General features: G+C 39.0%; 1 protein-coding gene across 1 annotated transcript in view; it reads right to left on the bottom strand.

Moving 5' to 3' along the window:
• Positions 1–19,340, bottom strand: part of KMO (kynurenine 3-monooxygenase) — a 60,821-nt gene that overhangs the window by 37,155 nt on the left and 4,326 nt on the right. The window contains exons 2-4 of the mRNA XM_069064477.1: positions 4,140–4,209; positions 3,763–3,860; positions 1,193–1,282 (exon numbers count right to left, since the gene is read on the bottom strand). Coding sequence (XP_068920578.1) covers positions 1,193–1,282; positions 3,763–3,860; positions 4,140–4,209 — 258 coding nt within the window. The remainder of the gene's footprint in view (positions 1–1,192; positions 1,283–3,762; positions 3,861–4,139; positions 4,210–19,340) is intronic.

A 19,340-nucleotide genomic window follows, 5' to 3' on the forward strand; every position in this document is an offset into this window, starting at 1 on the left:
AAGAAGAAGAAGAAGAAGAAGAAGAAGAAGAAGAAGAAGAAGAAGAAGAAGAAATTAATTTTCTGTTGAAGATTGTGAGGATCTTCTCACCTGGGGCTCAAAGAAATGTCCCCATCCCCCCTCCTCAGAATACAGCTGAAGGTGCTGAATAGAGAGAAAGTCACTCCTAGTTGGAGGAGAAGAAGGGTAATGGTTCCAAACAATTGGTGATGCCCACATTACAAAGGGAAAATTCCAGAGGGAGAGGGAGTGAGAATCTTAGCCCAGAAAAATCTTTTCACCTTATAAAAATAACCCTTAATAGAGATATGAATACATATATTTATACACATATATGTAGATATGTGTATAAGTTTTATATATATATATAATACAAGGCAGATAAATTAATGTAACAGATTTCTAAACAAGCATAACAGAACCTATGTGATAAAATGAGTGGTGTCTCCTTCAAAATAACTACTTTCAACTTATTATGAAGATGTTGATTTTTAACTTTTCTTTTAAGATTGATTATGGTAAGATTGTAACACATTATCCTGAGAGGTAGAAATCTTTGTTCTTTTTAAGTGGTTTTGATCTTTGGAAATTGATAAAAATCATTCAGAATGAAATTTAAGGAATAAAATGGGTAATTAAATAGGCAATGTCATTTGAAGTACAAAAAAAGGAAATATGACTATAATATGAGATTTTCTGTGTGTGTATGAAAGAGACAGCCAGCCAGAGACAGACAGAAATAGAGAGACAGATATTCTTCAAGCAATTTCAAAAACATTTTGTGCAATGACAACACTTTTGGAACAAACATATCTTCCCACAGTGCTTACTTTGAAGCACAGTACTTATTGAAATCATGGCTCTGACACTAGCTATATTTCCATGGGTAAGTTATTCAATCTTTCAGAGTCTCAGTCTTTTCATCTTTAAAGCATGTATGATAATAGTCATGTAGTACTTACCTCATAAGCTTGTTTTAAGCATTAAATGAGATAAAATATCTGTATCTATATATAAACTTTGCAATCCTTGAACCACTATTATCAACTATTATTATTATTGTGCTATGGTTGTTCAGATAAGTGTTATATTTTGGGTAATACTAAGGTAAGAAGGATGAAAACCAAAGTTAATAAGTTCTAGGTTTTAGACATAACTATAATGCAAGGAAGTATCTCAAGGGAAAATTTACCTGATTTTTTGTCCCATAAGGAATTGCAGATTTTTTTCCTGAGAGAGAATGAATCATCCTTGCTCTCATAGGAATTCCACGGGATACAACCTATACAATCAGATATGACTAAGTTATTTTTCAAATCATAAAATTTATCAAATAGATTTCAAATCCTGGTTTTCAAATCTCTTTCATAAAACTAGTATAAAGAATTGACTGATTTATAGCACATGAGTTATGTTTGTCCTTCGTTTTTGAAGAGGACCATGGCATCAGGGAAACGATGACATAACTTGCAGTTGACTTTGATTGGAGTGAGGGAAGGCTGTGCAAGGTCACCAGTCTGACCTTCTCCTCCAGAGCCATCTGGATCCAATGACCTGATATTCATCAGGATGACTGGAGATGACTGAGGATGCAATGGGAGACCCTGGCCCTTTTAGGCTAAGGCCTTTTCAGGTACTCATTTAGAGTGAGGTAATTCCCATTCAGTGAATAGGCCTCTTCAAGAAGTGAGTCAAGGGATGGCCCCTAGTACCTCATTTAATGAATGAATGGGAAACTTGGTTCTCCTGAAGGAGCTTATATAAAAAGCAGGAGCTCTTTCAGAACCAGGAAGGGATTTTGAGGGTTTGGTAGCAAAGAGAAAGGAGTGAGGAAATCAAAAAGAGAGCCAGAAAGAACAGGAAATATGGGATAACCAGTGAAAGTAGAAAGAGGAAGCAGAATTGGGACAAACAAAAGAGAGACCATGGGCCCCACAAGCAGCTAGGAACAGAAGACTTGAGCTGAGGCTACCAGTTGTATGTATCTTCTCACAGATCAAGGGAAGTTCCAAGAAAGGTCTGCTCTTTTTTCCAACTCCCCTTCCTAGTGCCTGTCTATTAGCATATCTTGATGCTTCTTTACCCAATCATTTCTGGATTTTGCCACAATCACAAACAAGCCAGGAGTTAACTAGAGATAAATAAACATGTAAATTAAGTCAGAGAGAGTCAAAGGTCTTAATGTTATTTTTCTAACTAGGGGTTCAGAGTGATTGTGATTGTGGTTGTAGGGAACTATGTGAGCCTGAGACACAATTATATTGCCCCTAGCAATTTTTACCTTACTTTTATTTAAATATTACCTTATTTTAGTAATAAGATTTTGTAATAGTAGGAGAGTTAGTAAAAGTGAAATCAAGTTCCACTACTTGGAGATATTTCAGAGGAAATTTTTATTCAGGTACAAGTTGGAGTAAATGGCTTGTGATTTCTGTTTTACCTCTGTGATTGTGTTACTCTATGGTTCAGTCTTTGTATTAGTGGGAGGTAGTTGGTATTGCCTCACACTGATAACTCGTTGTGCTAAAGAGGTGTTTTGAAAGGCCAGGTCAATGAACATGAATTTGGGTAAGCCCTAAAAAGCTGGAGAGGCTTCTAAATGTGGGTACAATTGACTGTAGGTTTGAGTACCAATCAACTTTGTTTGAAGAAACCCGTCACCAAAAAAGTGTTCACTGACTCACTGATCACTGATCATATGTGGCTATATTTAAGGTAAAGTGCTAGGTCCTAGGGACACAAAGATAAAACTAAGGATTCTCTCTGCCTTCAAGAAACTCACTTTCTGCTGGAGGTATACAAACATGTACACAGATAAGTACAAGATTATTTAAAGTAGGAAAGAGCATGAGCAAGCAAGGGTAATTAGAAAAAGCTTGTCATTGGAGGTGTCACCTCAGCTGAGCCTGACAGGAAGTTAGGGATCCTAAGAGGCAGAGATGAGAAGGCAGACCATTCCATGGATGGGGGACAACTTAGACAAAGGCATGGACACAGGAAGGAGGCCAGTTTGGTTGGAATCCAGAGTTCAGAAAATGGAGTAATATCAAATGTAGTTGGTTAAGTAGGCTGGAGTCAGATGAGTTCTTTTTGCAACAGCTACTCATGAAGACTGTATGTCAAGGTTGTGGGCTCCACCAGAAAAAAAATATAAACATACATCAATCAAATCACAGGTCTCTAAAGTACTGAAGCAACAAGTCCTAGGCATCTAAGGGTAAAATACAATTTTCTAAACCCGTATAAATCTAGGATCCAGTGATATCGAAAGATAATCAATTGTTAAATTCTACTTTTTATTTACTCCAAGGACCAACAATAGATTTTTCCCCCCAATATGGATGGCAACCTCTACAGAACTTAGATGACACACATCAAGAATTATTGCTGAAAAATTAATCACCTAGTGACCTTCCTGGTGATGAGCCAATTTAGCTAGACTTCCCTTGGACAACAGACATCTTTTTCATCACTGGCCCTATACACAAAGCCTTTCCAGCTTTTCCCTAAGACATAATGCATATAAAGCATTTTGCAGCCCTCAAAGTGCTGTATGGAAGCTGTTAATTATTATTGTTATCATTAGCATTAATAACAAATAATAATAATTAGTCAACAGAAGCTTACAAATCTTATACCCTTTTGGCACAGGGTGGGTATAAGAATTAATCCAGGGTTACCTCCACTCCATGAGGAGGAAAAAGAGGAGGACTTTAGTAGAGGACTATACAAGCCCGAGGGAAACAACAGACGACAACCAACCTGGTCTTCTAGTCCAACGGCTTTAAGAGCCTGACGTCCTCTATGAGAAAGGGCCAGATTAATACTTCTTCCACCGACAAATTTTGCAACTCGAATATCTAAGACAAGAAACAAATTCCAGGTTATGTAAATGTAGTTGGTGGTAGAAGATATACCATATAGCAAACTAAAAATGTTTTCAGGGAAGCTTGCAAATTCAAAATCAAATCCTCGAAATCAATAATTTCTCTAAACAAGATATTAATAATATTTATTTTGTACAGACTTTTGGAATTTAAAAGCCCAGTAATAGTTCCTTTTTTTTCCTTTTCATTAAGGAGGTCTAGAAAAATAGGCAAGACCAAGAATCAAAACCAGAGTCATGACTTTTTGCTTACCTTCCCTAGCTTCATAGACATCAACTTGGAAACCTCTCTTTGCAAGGAAGCAAGCATTTAATGCACCCACCTAAAAGTAAAGAGAATTTTTTTTTCATATTTCTACAGGCTTTTGATATGAAAATAAACTTAAGTCATCAAAATTAAATATGTCACACCAATTGGCTTTTAAAACCCTATATAATCAAGCCCCTTCCTTTTTTTCCAGTTATCTTACATTTTACTCCTCTTCATATAATGTACAAACTACTGACACCAGTAGTTTTCTTCTTCCTTGGATAAGGCATTCTATTGCCTGACTTGGTGCCTTTTCCTTGGCTGTCTCCCATGGATGAAATGCTCTCCTTTCTCACCTCTTCCTGGCTTTCTTCAAGACACAGCCCAAACCCAGCTTCTGTTTCACATGAACCCACTTTTTTTTTTTTCACATGAACACACTATTGTCATCTCCTAAGTTTGTGCCCAGATCCTCCCTGTCACCATGGTAACCTTCTATAGTCAAGTTCTTTAAAAAAATATTTTTTCTCATTTTTTCTGACTATTTTGTGACTTTGTACTTTTATGTGAGAGCTGGGTTCTGGTCCTGCACTGTCCCAAGGTTCTCAGGCCTTACTGTTGACTTTCACTGGGCCTCAGGGCCTAGCTGCTAGTTTGTACTAGGTGGGTTGGAGGCTCAGAGCAGAGAGATTCCCTGCAGGTTTGTACTGGAGGGTGGAGCCTCCTTTTTGGCCTTCCCTGGGGACAAGGTCTTACTGCTGACCTGCCCCAAGGATAGAGCCTTCCTGCTGATATGAAGATGAGGCCTCTTTGCTGGCCAGCCAGAAGAGTGGGTCTTGCTGCTGGTTGGTACTGGGGGCAGAGTTTTGATGCTGGATGGCTCTGGGTGTGAGACCTTGCTACTAGTCAACAATGGGGGTGAGGCCTTGCCAGTGGTCTCCACTAGGGGTGGGGCTTTGCTGTGTGGCTGGTCTGGGACTACTGTCTTTCATGGAGGGGGGCCTTGTTCATCGATTGTCCTGGGGCTCAGAGCCCCACTGCAGGCCCCCTGATGTGCAGCCTGCTGCTGCTGATCCTTCACCAGGCTTCTGTGCCATTCCAGTGAGACAGATTGTTCCTGCTGTGCTAGTAAATTGCTTCCACCTGTTCCTAAATTGGTTCTGAGGAGTTTTTTCAAAGTTATTTGGGAGAGCTGCTCCAGGGAGTTCCTTCTCTCTGCCATCGGCACTTGGAAGTCATCCCAATTACATTTTAATCTACCCTCAGGAGTGCTACCAGTCCACCTTGTGTTTAACACCTCTGATTTAAGCCACTATGGTTATGCCATAATATCTGTATGATAGAGGGCAGTGAGTACAGGACATAAGACCTGGAGACTGGAGCATGGGGTCTGGGCCTCAGTTTACTCTTTTGTTATATGGGGATAATAAGGCCTGTACTACCTATCCCATAAAGAATTTTATAAATGCTAAAGCATTATGGAAATATGTTATTATTATTAGTTTAGTTGACACAATAGAAGTTGTAGAAAACTTGGTTGTAATTTTAATTTTTTTAAAGAAAATAATTTTAGATGGATGAAGAAACATTTTAAAGGAATAATGTGGTGAATACTTTTGCAAAACAAACAGTTATCCATTAGTTTTGTTTTTGTTAACTTTAATTTTCACATGTAAGTACTTTTCTAGACATAACCACATGACTTATGAGCTACTTATACAAACAAACAGCTTAGCAGAATGTATGTATCCTCCCTCTTGTACCATTCTGAGGCTACTTGCCTGCCCTCACCAAGCTATTATAATATTAGATCATATTTTCATATACTTTATTATTTACCAATGCTTTCTTCATAGCAACTCTGTGAGGTAGAGAACACAATGATTACCTCCTTTTATCCTCCCTTTAAGTGGGGAATGAGCCTTAGGGAGGTCAGAGCTAGAACTGAAACGAAGATTTTCTAACATCAAGTCCAGTGTTTGTTCTGGGTTTTTATTCAGTTGCTTAATGCTGTATTTCCCTGTAACAAGTAAATACCACTTGGTTCTTTGCCTGTGGAATTTATCTGATTCAAAGAGCCCCTTGTTGCACCCCACCCCCATTTCTTCTCCTTTGGGAGGTGGGAGTGAGGATCATGCCTTCACAGAAGTAAGGAAGTTTGGAAGAGGTTGGACTTTATAAAGTGGTGGAGGGGGGAAATAATGAGTTCAGTTTAGCAGATTTTGAGATGCCTAGGCCAATTGGTTTGAAATGCACAACAGGTAACTAGGGGCTGAAGCTCAAAGGAAAGAGTGGGGCTGGAAACCTAGATCTAGAAGTTACCTGCATAAATATGATAGCAAATGAGAGCTGTTAAGAGAGTAGGGCATAGGAAGTACAGCAATGAAGGACCTTAGAGAGATGATCGCTAAACCACTGCTAGGACATTTGAGGAACAGTGGAGAGTAAGAGATGTGCCGCAAGAAAGGAGGCAAACATTTTCAAAAAGAGGAATTTTACAACCACCCTGTGAGATAAGACATATAAACATTACTACTTACATATTATAGATGAGAAATGTGAGACTCATTTAAATAACTTGATAAGATTCAATCCATATCCTCCCTAATTCAAGGTCTAGTATTCTTTCCATTAGGTAGCTACCTGATACAAGGGATTGAGTGCTAGGCTTGAAGTTAGCAAGACCAGGACTCAAATCTGATCTCAGATACTTAGGAACTGTGTGACACTGAGCAAGTCACTTAACCTCAGTCTGCCTCAATTTCCTCAACTGTAAAATGGGTATAATTATAGCACCTACCTCCTAGGGTTGTTGTGAGGATCAAATGAGATCATATTTGTAAAGCTTTTAGCATAGTGCTGGCACATAGTAGGTGCTTAATAAATGCATGTTTTCCTCCTTCCATTAAGCCACATTGCCTCTCTGTAGATTCTTTAGGAACAATTTATGCCAGGTGAGCCCATTTTTCTCTTTAAGAGGTAACTGACCTTCAAGATAAGGAAATTCTATAGAAAGGATATAGAATTATAGAATCACATAATTTGAGAGAGGGAAGGAATATCACTGTCAATCTAGTTTAACAAATATTTGAAAAGAACCACCACTTGATTATCCTATCTCTGCTTGGAGATATCTAATGACAGGGGAAATTCCCATATCTTTAAGGCAGACTGTCCACTTTTGTATAGCTCAAATTGTTTAAAAAAAATTTTATTCTGACAAAAACCCTAAATTCGTCTAAGTGTAGCTTCTACCCTTTGCTCCTGTTTCTAAACCCTAGGGTCAAACAAGTCTAATCCTGTCTTCAAATACTTTAAAAATTATGTCATGTTCCCTGTGAGTCTTTTGTTCTTCCAGTTAAATATTCCCAGTTCCTTCAACTGCTTCTCATACGACATGGAATTCTGATCAGTATTTCATCGTCCTGTTTACCTACCTCTGGACACTCTCTGGTCTATCAGTGTCCTTCTTAGGACAGCCTTTATTTTTTAATTTTTTTTCAAATGTTTTATTAACTTCTGATTTACATCATTCATTTCCGCCAGATTTTGAGTTACAAATTTTCTCCCCGTTTTTCCCCTACCCACCGCCCCAAAATAGCAATCCCACAGGATATCCCCTCCTCCAATCTGCTGTGTCCCATATTTTCTCCCATACCCCTTTCGACTTTTCCAGTGAATCTCTATGCCCCAGTGCCTGTATATCTTATTTCCCAATTACATGTAAAATAGTGTTAATAATAGTATATATATAATATATATTATATATTATATATATATATTTGAATATTTGATTTTAAAACTTTGAATTCCAGATTCATTCCCTTCCTCCCTTGTCACCCACCCTTACCGGGAAGATAAGCAATTCAGTACAGGTTGTATATGTGTGGCTAATGCAAAACAATAACATAGTAGATATATTGTAAAAGACTGACTATATTTCCCTTCCTCCTATCCCACCTCCCACTTGTTCTATTCTCTGCTTTGATCCCGTCCCTTTTCAAAAGTGGGTGCTTCCAACTTCCCTCCCCCCCCGCCTGCCCTCCTTTCCATCATCCCCCCTCTCATCCCCTTCCTCCCCCTACTCTCCTGTAGGGTGAGATATCCTATTTAGTGTGTATTTCATTCCCTCCCCAAGCCAAATTCAATGGGAATAAGGTTGACCCATTCCCTTTTGCCTTCCTATTCTTCCCCTCCATTGTAACCATTTTACCTTGCCTCTTCTATATGAGATAGTTTACCCCATTCTGTCTCTCCCCATCTCCTCTCATTATATTCCTCTCTCACCTCTTAATTTCAACTTTTAAGTATCATTCCTTCCTGTTAAATTGGTCCTGTGCCCTCTATCCACGTATATCTGTAAACATATATACACACATTCACATATGTTTTCATATGCTCATATACTCTCATATATAGACATTATATATATATATATATATATATATATATATATATATATATATATGTATGTATTTCTCTTCCCTTCAATTACTGAGAAAAGTTTCATCAGTTACAATTATTGTTTTTTCATGTAGGAATGTTAATAGTTCATTCATCTTTGATAAGTTCCTTATGATTTCTTTTCCTGTTTACCTTCTCATGCTTCTCTTGCTTCTTGTATCTGAATGTCAAATTTTCTATTCAACTCTGGTTTTTTCAGCAAGAATGGTTGAAAGTCCTCTATTCCACTGAATGACCATATTTTCCCCTGAAACATGATACTCAGTTTTGCTGGGTAGGTGACTCTTGGTTTTAATCCCAGCTCCTTTGACCTCCGGAATATCATATTCCAAGCCCTTTGAAGCTGCCAGATCCTGGGTTATCCTGATTGTGTTTCCACAATATTCAAATTGTTTCTTCCTGGCTGTTTGTAATATTCTGTCCTTGATCTGGGAATTCCAGAACCTGGCTATAATATTCGTAGGAGTTTTCTTTTTGGGATCTTTTTCAGGAGGTGATTGGTGGATTCTTTCAACCTCTATTTTGGCCTCTGGTTCTAAAACATCAGGGCAGTTTTCTTTGAGAACTTCCTGGAAGATGATTTCTAGGTTCTCATTTTGATCATGGCTTTCATGTGGCCCAATAATTTTTAAATTATCTCTCCTGGATCTATTTTCCAGGTCAGTGGTTTTTCCCATGAGATATTCCACATTGCCTTCTATTCTTTCATTTGTTTGGATCTGTTTAACAGCATCTTGATTTCTCATAAAGTCATTAGCTTCCATTTGCTCCAATCTAATTCTGAAGCAATGATTCTCCTCAGTGAGCTTTTGAGATTCTTTTTCCATCTGGCAAATTTGACTTTTTAAGGCATTCTTCTCCTCATTGCCTTTCTGAGCCTCCTTTGCCATTTGAGTTAGTCTATTTTTTGAGGTGTTATTTTCCTCAGTCAAGCTGTTGACTCTCATTTCATAATTTTCTTGCATTGTTCTCATTTCTCTTCCCAATTTTTCCTCCACTTCTCTTATCTGCTTCTTAAGGTCCTCTATGGCCTGTAACCAGCTCATATTTTCCTTTGAAGATTTTAGTGCAGGAGTCCCAACTTCACTGTCTTCCTTCTGTTCCATGCTTTGCTCCTTTTTGTCCCCAAAATAGGAGTCTAATGTTGGAATCTTCTGTCTGCTTTGTTTCCTTTGCCTGGTCATGTCACCCCTTGGTCACTTGACCCCTGGGCTTTTTGCCACAGTAGGACTCTTCCACCACACAGGGGAGCTTTCGTCCCAATTGCTGGGGTTTTCTCAGCTGCCAAGGTGTTAGATGGGTGCCCTCTCTGAGGTCTCCACACCCTCTGGCAAGCTGGACACACACCCCACGACCTCCACCCCAGACTGCAATTCAGATCCAAGCAGGTTAAAGCAAGAGCGATTACCCCTCAGACTGGTGCTTGGTCTTCCTACACTCTGTAGGCCAGGAGCTAAAGCTGCCATGTGGCTGGCTGGCTGTGCAGGCGTCTCAGCGGCTTCTTGCCCCAGCGGCAAAAGCCACACACTCCCACTTACTGGGTCCCAAAGTCCAGACTGCCCTGACCTCTCACTTTGTCCTTCATATGTATGTGTTGATAAATCTGGAAATGTCCACAGCTGCTACTGATCTGGAATTCCTCGGGCCAGCGGCTGGTCAGGCTTGCCCTGGGGCTAAAGCCTCTGTGTGAGGCTGGGTTCCGTGGGAGGTTAGCTTCTCTGTGACATTTTGTGGGTTCTGCAGCTCCAAAGTTTGTTTAGAGTCCACTTTTTACATGGATTGGGGAAGGCGGAAGCCAGAGCAGAGGGGAGGTCCTGCTTCTCAGACCGCCTTTATTTTAACCCACAAAAAATGCATAAAACAAATGACTTGCAGAAACTAATAAACAAAAGCAGAATCACAGAATGGGGAGGTGGAAGGGGTCTCATTAGCCACATAGTCCTACCTAAACACAAGGGAAATTCTTGATTTAAAAAAAAGAATTTGACTAAATCATATTGCTTCAGATCATAGATTTTGACCTTTTTGGCCTTAGAGGTCAACTTGCAGACAAGATGGAGAAATGGGCACAAAGATGAAAACATAGGTCATTATATCATAGGATTCAGAGTTGTAAAGAAGTTTAAAGCTTCACTCAGTCCAATATTTCTATTTTGCAGATAAGGAAACAGGGATGCAGAGTTGTTAAGATTTTTTTCTTTTTCTTTTTTTATGAGCAATCGGGGTTAAGTAACTTGCTCAAGGTTACACAGCCAATTATTTCTGGGTGCGGTGCTAAGTGTCAGAGCCCGGATTCGATCCCCAGGTCATCCCGACACTGGAGACAGTGCTCTTACTCGCTGAGCCACCTGGCCGCCCAGATTTTTTTCTTCAAGGACATGCACAGTCAGTAAGAGCCTGAAATCTAAGCATTTGTAACATATTAAATGACCACACCCAAAGACTAATGGATTGATGTTGGTCTAGAAAGATATCTTTAATGGTCTGTGCAAGGTTCTGTCCTTGACCAGATTCTGTTCAATATTTTCATCAATGACATATGAATACATGCAAGGCATCTTTACTAATTTACAAATTGAAAAGAGAGTTAATGGGTTTGCTGGCTGGATTAGTATTCTACAAGTATATCAAACCAATAAAAGGAAATTAATTGGTGTAACTAAAAAGTCTTGCATTTGGATTAAAAACTTACAGAAGAATAGGATGGAGAGTAGTTCAATGCAAAAAGGATGGAGGTTTTTAGAAGATTTCAATCCATTAAATTCAGCAAAAGTTTATTAAGGGCATATCATGTGTAAAGCACAGAGTTGGAGAGCCTGTGTGATATATTGGATAGAGGACTTATCTTGGAGTCAAGATGACTCAGACTGAATTCCTGTCTCTGACAAACACAGGCCATGGGGCTCTGGACAAGTTATTTAGCCTTTAATGCACTAGGTAGCTTTCTAAAACTATTAATTATGAGCAGTAACTAATGGGCATTGAGAGGTTAAGGTATTCCCCTCACCAGGAACTATCTCCATTGATGACAGGTCCAGGTACAGCTTCTCCAAAAAATGTGCAAAGCCTAAGGCAATGGGGGAGGGCATGATGGGATACAGTCATGTACACAAATGATTATAGTTATCCCTTCCACATCACAACTTTTGATATATCATGGGTCAGTATAAGAAATTAAATGGGAATTTTGGGGAGTTTTGCTGAAGTTACACACAATGACCAGCAGACAACACACTGAGCCTATGACTAAATACTTAACCCAAATTTTACAATAAGATAAACACCCCATAAAAGAAAAAGAAAAAAGTCAGACTTCCTGATATGAAGGGAAGGCTAAAAAATTTTGCACAGATTTTCCAGATCAAGGGGGTGCCCCATATCCCAAACCCCCACGATGTGGATGGGATAACTGCATTATATAAGAAAATTATTTGAGGAAGAAAAGAACATTAATAACATGGGGGGAGGAGGTTGGTGGAAGAAGAGTGTAACAGAAAAGGCTTCACAGAGGAGGTATTCCCTTAACTGAGACTTTAATGAAGACAAGGATCCTGAGAGCCAGACATTAGGAAAGAATGCATTCCAGGATGAGAGATCTGCCTTTGTGAATGCATAGAGGGATGGATTCAGAGATCACTTAGCAGTCCAGTTTGACTGAAATATAAAGTTCCTGAAATAACAACTAGCAATTATGCAGTGCTTTAAAGTCTGCAAAGTACTTTACATATGTTATTTTGTTTAAGTCTCACAGACCTAAGTACTATTATTATCCCCATTTTAAAGACAAAGGAAATTGAGGACGAGGTTAAGTGACTTGCCCAAGGTCACACAGTTAGGAAGTGTACCTAAGGCAGGATTTGAACTCAGATCTTCTGGACTCTAGGGCCAGCATTCTATCTACTGTACTACCAAAGAATACAGCCAAGTCAAGTTGTAAAGGAGATAGGTGGTGTAAGGGATAAAGGGCCAGGGTTGGCGTCAGGAATACTCATCTTCATGAATTCAATCTAGCCTTAGACATTTACTAGCTGTGTGACCCTGGGCAAGTCACTTAACCCTATTTTTATCAGTTTTCTCATCTGTAAAATGAGCTGGAGAAGGAAATGGCAAAACATTCCAGTACCTCTGCCAAGAAAACCCCAAATGAGATTGGGTCAGACACAACTGAATCAACCAAACAACAATAAAAGGTATGTAGGAACCAAACTATGAAGGTCCTTGAATGCCAAGCTGAGGAGTTTATAACTTCTAAAGGAACACTGGAAGTCACTGAACATTTCTGATCAGGAAAAGAGGGAAGGAATAAACATTTATACAAATGCCTACTATGCACCAGATACATGGTATCTAAGTGCTTTACAGAAATCTCATTTGATCCTCACAACAACCCTGTTAAGTAGGTGCTATTATTATTCCCATTTTACAATTGAGGAAACTAAGTTTAGGTGACTTACCCAGGGTTACCCAGCTAGTAAGTGTCTAAGGCAGAATTTGAACTCACATCTTCCTGACTCCAGGCCCAACACTCTATCCCCTGTACTACCTAGCTTCCTAGCTAAAGCAGGGCAATGACATAGTCAGCCCAAACTCAATATGCGTTAGTCAGAAAACTTAATGTGATCTTATACTATATTACTAAAAACATAATGAGATATATTACCCAACTGGTATGCAATATTGTACTTACCCTAGGGGATCCCCAAGATAGGTTAACACAGTTCAGATGAGCTTGTGAAGAAATGAAAACTAGGGAGTCTTACTGTACAATGGAGGTTTTAAACTGTTATTTTACACGCTGCAGTATGCCTGTCCATTTAATGAGTTCAAAAATTGTCCAGGACATGGAGAGAACAGATGAAGGCCATGGCAAAGTCTGAAGCATGGCAGTGAGCAAATACTGTCAAATCTACCCTACCAACTCTTTGCTCTTCTCCTGAGCTATTTTGGAAAATCCCTTATGTCCCTGACCCCCATTTATTGACCTGAGATCAACATACTCATTTCATGACCTTTCCATAATGACCCTTGTTTGTTTATGACACCTTTGAATCATGGAGTTGAAAGGGACCTCCAAGGTCAGTCATCTGGGTCACTGTCCCTGAGATTGTGTGTCAGCTCCAATTTATCTTGTCCCTTACCTGCTTAATGATAGCACCTACTCTAACCATTGACTTAATTTCTGTGGACTTTGGTATTTGATCAGGAGTTCTTCAGGTTCTGATAATTACAGAGATCCTAAACCATAGAAAAATGTGTAGCTTTTTGTAGAGTGTTTAATGTCATGATTTTATATGAACAAGCCATTATTTAATGACAAATGAATGGAGTCAAATTTGTTATGACTTTATATACTGCCTAATGGAGTAGTTAATTTATATACTAATTTTTCCTTTCCTTTTATGTTTCTTTCCTGTCTTCTTTCTTCTTCTCCCTTTTGCTATAGTGTTATAATTTTATGTATGAGAATATTCTCTAATTTTATTCAGAAAAATATTTGATCAAGATTTTTTATTTCGTTCAATGGCTATCTACTCTTTCCAAATTCCTTCTCTGATTTTATTGAATTTTCTTTTCTTTGGTGCAGGGTCTTATGACAGCTTGAAAGTTCAGAAGTCCATACCAGAGTTTACTCAGGAGGCCATATGCCCACCGTCATCTTTGTGGTGGCTCTTAGTAAGCAAGGGCCCAAAGCCCCTTTCCCAACTAAAAGTCAACAGTAATTCAAACTCTTTACTCAAGTGTAGTCAGGGAGGAAAACAAAACTAAAGTTCAAGACACTGGAGCCTTTTGAATCCATACTCAGTCCTGGCTCAGCAGTCAATCAAAAGACCCCTCTTTGCCAAACAGTATGCTGGCAAAAGATAGTCATAGACCACCTGTATGTGATCCAAAGGGGAATGCAAGGCCCTCTATTACACATGCTTGGAAGCAGGCTCACTGTGTATCATTGGGAGGCTGGCATCATTCTGTACCTGCTTCTTAGAAAAGTACCTAGAACACTGAGAGGCAGCTTGGTAGGTATTATAGTAGATAGAGTATTGGGCCTGCAGTCAGGAAAACTTGAGTTCAAATCTAGCCTCAGATACTTACTAGGTGTGTGACCTTGGGCAAGTTCCTTAATTTGTCTGCCTTGGTTGCCCCAACTGTAAAATGGAGGTAATAATATTATCTACTTCACAGGGTTGCTGGGAGGATCAAATGAGATAACATTATAATGTAAGGTGCTTAGTTTAGTACCTAGCATATAGTGGGTGCTCCATAAACATTTGTTTCACTACCCTCATCCCTTCTAAGTGAGCTTCCCAGTCCCTTATCTCATCTATCTATCTATCTATCTATCTATCTATCTATCTATCTATCTATCTATCTATCTATTCATATCCATATCTATATCTATATAATATATTTCATTAAGTTTCTAATCAATATGAACTTATTGTGTCAGAGGAAGTGTAGCCTTGTGAAAAGAGAGATGACCTCAAAGCTAAGACCAGGGTTCAAGTGCTACCTTTAACACATACTGGTTGTGTGACTGCACAGATCATTTAACTTCTCAGTACATCTAATAGGTAACTTTCTATGGTTATAAATTGCAATGGAGGTGATAGCTTACTTTAGTGAAAGTTTCCCTCCACCCCTAGACAATCCCCTATGTTAATAAAATCAAAGATCAAAGTCCATATCCCTATAACTTTGGAATTTTTTAATCCAACTTTGAATTTGTAAATGTACATGTTCTTTTTATGTTAAAAATAGAATAATATTAATAGCTTTTGAAAAATGGTGAACTCTTGGCCCCGAGGAACTTAATTTGTCACTGAGAACAAGAAAGATAACAGTCTCTCTCTAGTATACTCTGGCCTAAATATTTTGTTCAGTGAGTGCTTTCACGTATTGGGGAAGACACTTAGATACTAGAATTAATTTAGAAGAGGATGGCCAGGATCAGAAGCAAACTTAGAGCAACATTCTATGGGGAAAATTGAGAAGAGATGGGGATGTCCAGTCGAGAGAAGAGAAGACTTAGAGATGCCATGATTACCATTTGCAAACATGTGAAGATGTAATTGTGGGTGCTGTTGAAAATGGATGGCAATTGGCTCTGATGTTGTCAAAGATCTCTTCTAACTCTGAGATTCTTAGGATTCTATGTATGGGAATGCCAGTCTGTAGAATAAAGGACAGTTGATCACCAAGATCAAAATTATTGTAAGTTCCAAGTAGGAGCAAGGAATAGGATGATGAGAAGTCTAAGCAGTCAACAACTGATAGAGGCCCATCGTGGGACGTATTGGGGAAGTTTGGCAGCATATATCAGGAACAGAGTTATAGTGTCATGATAATATGAGTCACAAGGGCTTAGGGATAGGAAATTCAGTTTTGAGAGGACTTGTGTACAATGTGTATGTAACTGGACTTTCGACCAAACCTGTGGCATTTTGCATGCAGTTGCATGTACAGGAGAAATGACTCTAAATTGGCAGAAAGAATGCCAAGTATGTATGGAATTGGTACTAGACCTTTAAGGAGAAATGTGGGCTGGACAGAGGAGAAGAGAGGGAAAGCTGAAGACACATAGGGGAAGCTGGCTCCTCAGTATATTCCTGATATCCAACTTGCCTTCCTTGAGTCAATGGAGAGAGAACTTTCCCTTGAGTAAAAATAGGCCCTATCTCTTGGTTGGAGCTGAGATCTTATGTCACTCCCATAAAAAGAACTTGTTCACTTGTCTATTTTCTAGTATATTTTTGTCTGTATAACTTATCTAATTTCTATTTGCTGCTTGTTTGGATAAACTGGTTTATCCACTATTCACCATTTGTTCAAGGTGCTGTAGATGCAACTCATATTTGGTGGAAAGAAGCTAAGCTGATGAGTATACACTAAGGGTACTCTCCCCTTTAAGAGCGGCCATAGAAGTGACTTTTGTTCTGAACCTTTTGTACTCCTAGACCAGAAATATCTGAAGTGGGCAGATAGATATAAGTATAGCCCAGTCCCTCTTCTTGAAGATACCACAGCCCTTCTCCTGTTCTCCCTCAAGGCAGAAATCATAGTCTCCCCCAGAAAGTGATGGGCTTTCCAGCTTTCCATCTATAGCACCTATGAGTCACATCTAAACAACCCAAATGGACACAGCTCTCTTACATGGGCATAGACATATCTTACAAGTGCCTTGTGCAACTGGGGTTCAAAGCAAGAACCCAACTACTAGGGAACCAAAGTCAGAAAAGAATAAGCAGCAAATATAATATAATGCTAAGCCACAAAGCTGCTTCCTAGAGTTTAGGGTAAAGTATGACTGAGCCCATGGGTTCAGTTGCCAAAGTTGAGGGATTGTGGGTGGGAAGAAAGACCAGAAGAATTACAAGAAATCTAAAAATTTTCTCATTATTTCCTCTTTTCACTTTCTGTAGATAACATCTGAGACTTACCATTAATGTTCAATTTAGTTTATGAAATGGCTCTTATGTCAAAAGATACACTATGTGATTAACCCACAAGACTTTTGCTTAAGGCACAGATGGCATCATAAAAGGAAGAAAAAAAGGAGGTAGGGAAAGCAAACTGAAGGAAAGAAATGGTTAGTTTAATATTGTCCCCACTGCAAAAAACTTACTATGTAACAATCAGTAAGTCATTTAACCTTTCTGAGTCTCAATTTCCCTATCTGTAAAACATGGATAATAAAATCTGTGGTACCTCTCCTCTATAGGATTGTTGTAAGTATCAAATAAGATAATATATGCAAAGAACTTTACAAACTTTAAAGAACTACTGCATATAAATGTCATATATTAGTTCTACCACCACCACCACCCACTACCATTACCACCTCCTGGAAAAAGAAGTAAAGTACACCTAAGTCACTCAAGATTGAGAACCACAAGTGATGGAGAAAATAGCCCCACTGCAGCAGCTGCTGCTTCTCCTTCCAAATGAGACCTTCAGGTACCATCTATGCCATTGGAACAGCAGTTCTGAACTCCTTGGGACTGCATGTCCTCATCTTAGCCCATCCATTTTGTGACCTGCTATTGCTGCTGCCAGAGTCTCAGCTCTGAAATACCTGGGGCCATGAATCTTCATCTTCAACTCAGTCATTTTCCACCCTGTCTATTCACACTTATCACGTGGAGGAAAGAGGTCCCTCACCTCCCCTGATTCCCACCCCTTTCCGCCTCTTGTCCCATGAATTATATTCAAATCAACACTCTCTGAGAAGGCTGTCCTATACTTCCACATAGCTTATAAATGCTATATTTATTTATTCATTCAATACCCCAGTGTCCCCAGACCAAAAAAACATTACTAAGCTATTATTCCCATTCTGGTAGAATGCTAGTTTTTTGACAGCAAGGACTGTCTCACTTTTGCATCTCAATCCCCAGTTAGCACATAGTAAGAACTTAACTGTTTTTTCATTCATTCATATGTTCGTTACCTACAAAATTGTGTGCATTCAAACTCGTATCATCTATATCAATAGCTGTGCACATGGATTGTATGCTAGTTGTGTGGAAGGAATAGCATGAGAAGCAGGCAGTGATTATAAGTGTCCTGTATATTTCTAATTATAAAGTTCATTAACATCATCATGTTAGTGTGAACTAATTACTACGAAGCATGCGAAGTCTACACAATTTTTCTGATTTGGGAGGCATAAATCACAGTGGGAGTGTGGGTGAATTTTGCCAAATTATATGTTATAGTCTCACATGCGGTTTCATACATTTCTAATTAAAATTTTTGAAACATCTGTCATTCCCTATGGAATTCTAAATTTCTTTTTCTATGATGTAGGTGAGATTTAGGGTAAAAATTGTATAGTTTCCTTTAGCCTTCTTAGAGAAGTCAGTGACAACTTTAAGTTTATAATTTTAGCAAGTCTCTTCAATTAACATTGACACTACAGTTGAATTTCAATGTAATGATCCTGGTAGATTTGTGTTGGGGATTCTTGGAAATGTCATCTGCAAAGGTTTTGTATAGAATTAAGTAACAGATTACACAAATAGGGTGGGGTGAGGGAGTGATAAATGTATTTAAGGGCCTATCGCATGGAGGAGGGATCAGAGTTGTTCTACTAGAGAGCTAAGCTGAAAGCCATGGTAGAAGTTGCATCTGGGCAATGTGGAACTGATGTTGGGGACATACTTCCCAGCAGTTACAGATGTCTAGGGGTGGAAGGAACTGTCTTGAGAGAGCTCATGCTTCAAGTGAACCCTTCTAATACTGACTATTTGCAAGGCATTATGCTAGGTGCTGTGAATACAAAGACAAAACAAAACAATAGTACCTTCCCTAGAGGAACTTATATTCTGTTGAATGGCATTAAGATTCATACCAAACTAATGGCAGGACTGCATGAAGATTCATATCAAACTAATGGCAGGACTGCAAGCCAGTGGTAGCATCCAACCTCCATCTGTGTGACACCTTGGCCTACCACAGTTCATATCAAATTAGCACCTCAGCATTTTCATTAAAATTATCTATAAACCATATTGAATCTCAAGGGCCTGGACAAGATTGCCAATTCAATGTAATAAACATTTATTTATTAAAGGGTTAGTATGTGCCAGGCACTATGACAGATAATGGGGATACAAAGACAAAACTCAAAATAATTGTATCCCTCAAGAAGCCTACATTTTACTGTAAGAGTGTTGACCCAGGGGAGGCTAGGTGGCATAGTGAGTAAGCGCCAGCCCTGGAGTCAGGAGGACCCGGGATTGG

Source organism: Petaurus breviceps, unplaced genomic scaffold (assembly GCF_028583685.1).
Source record: "Petaurus breviceps papuanus isolate PSGF00001 unplaced genomic scaffold, PetGlider_PUasm1.0 90633, whole genome shotgun sequence".
Classification (NCBI taxonomy): domain Eukaryota; kingdom Metazoa; phylum Chordata; class Mammalia; order Diprotodontia; family Petauridae; genus Petaurus; species Petaurus breviceps.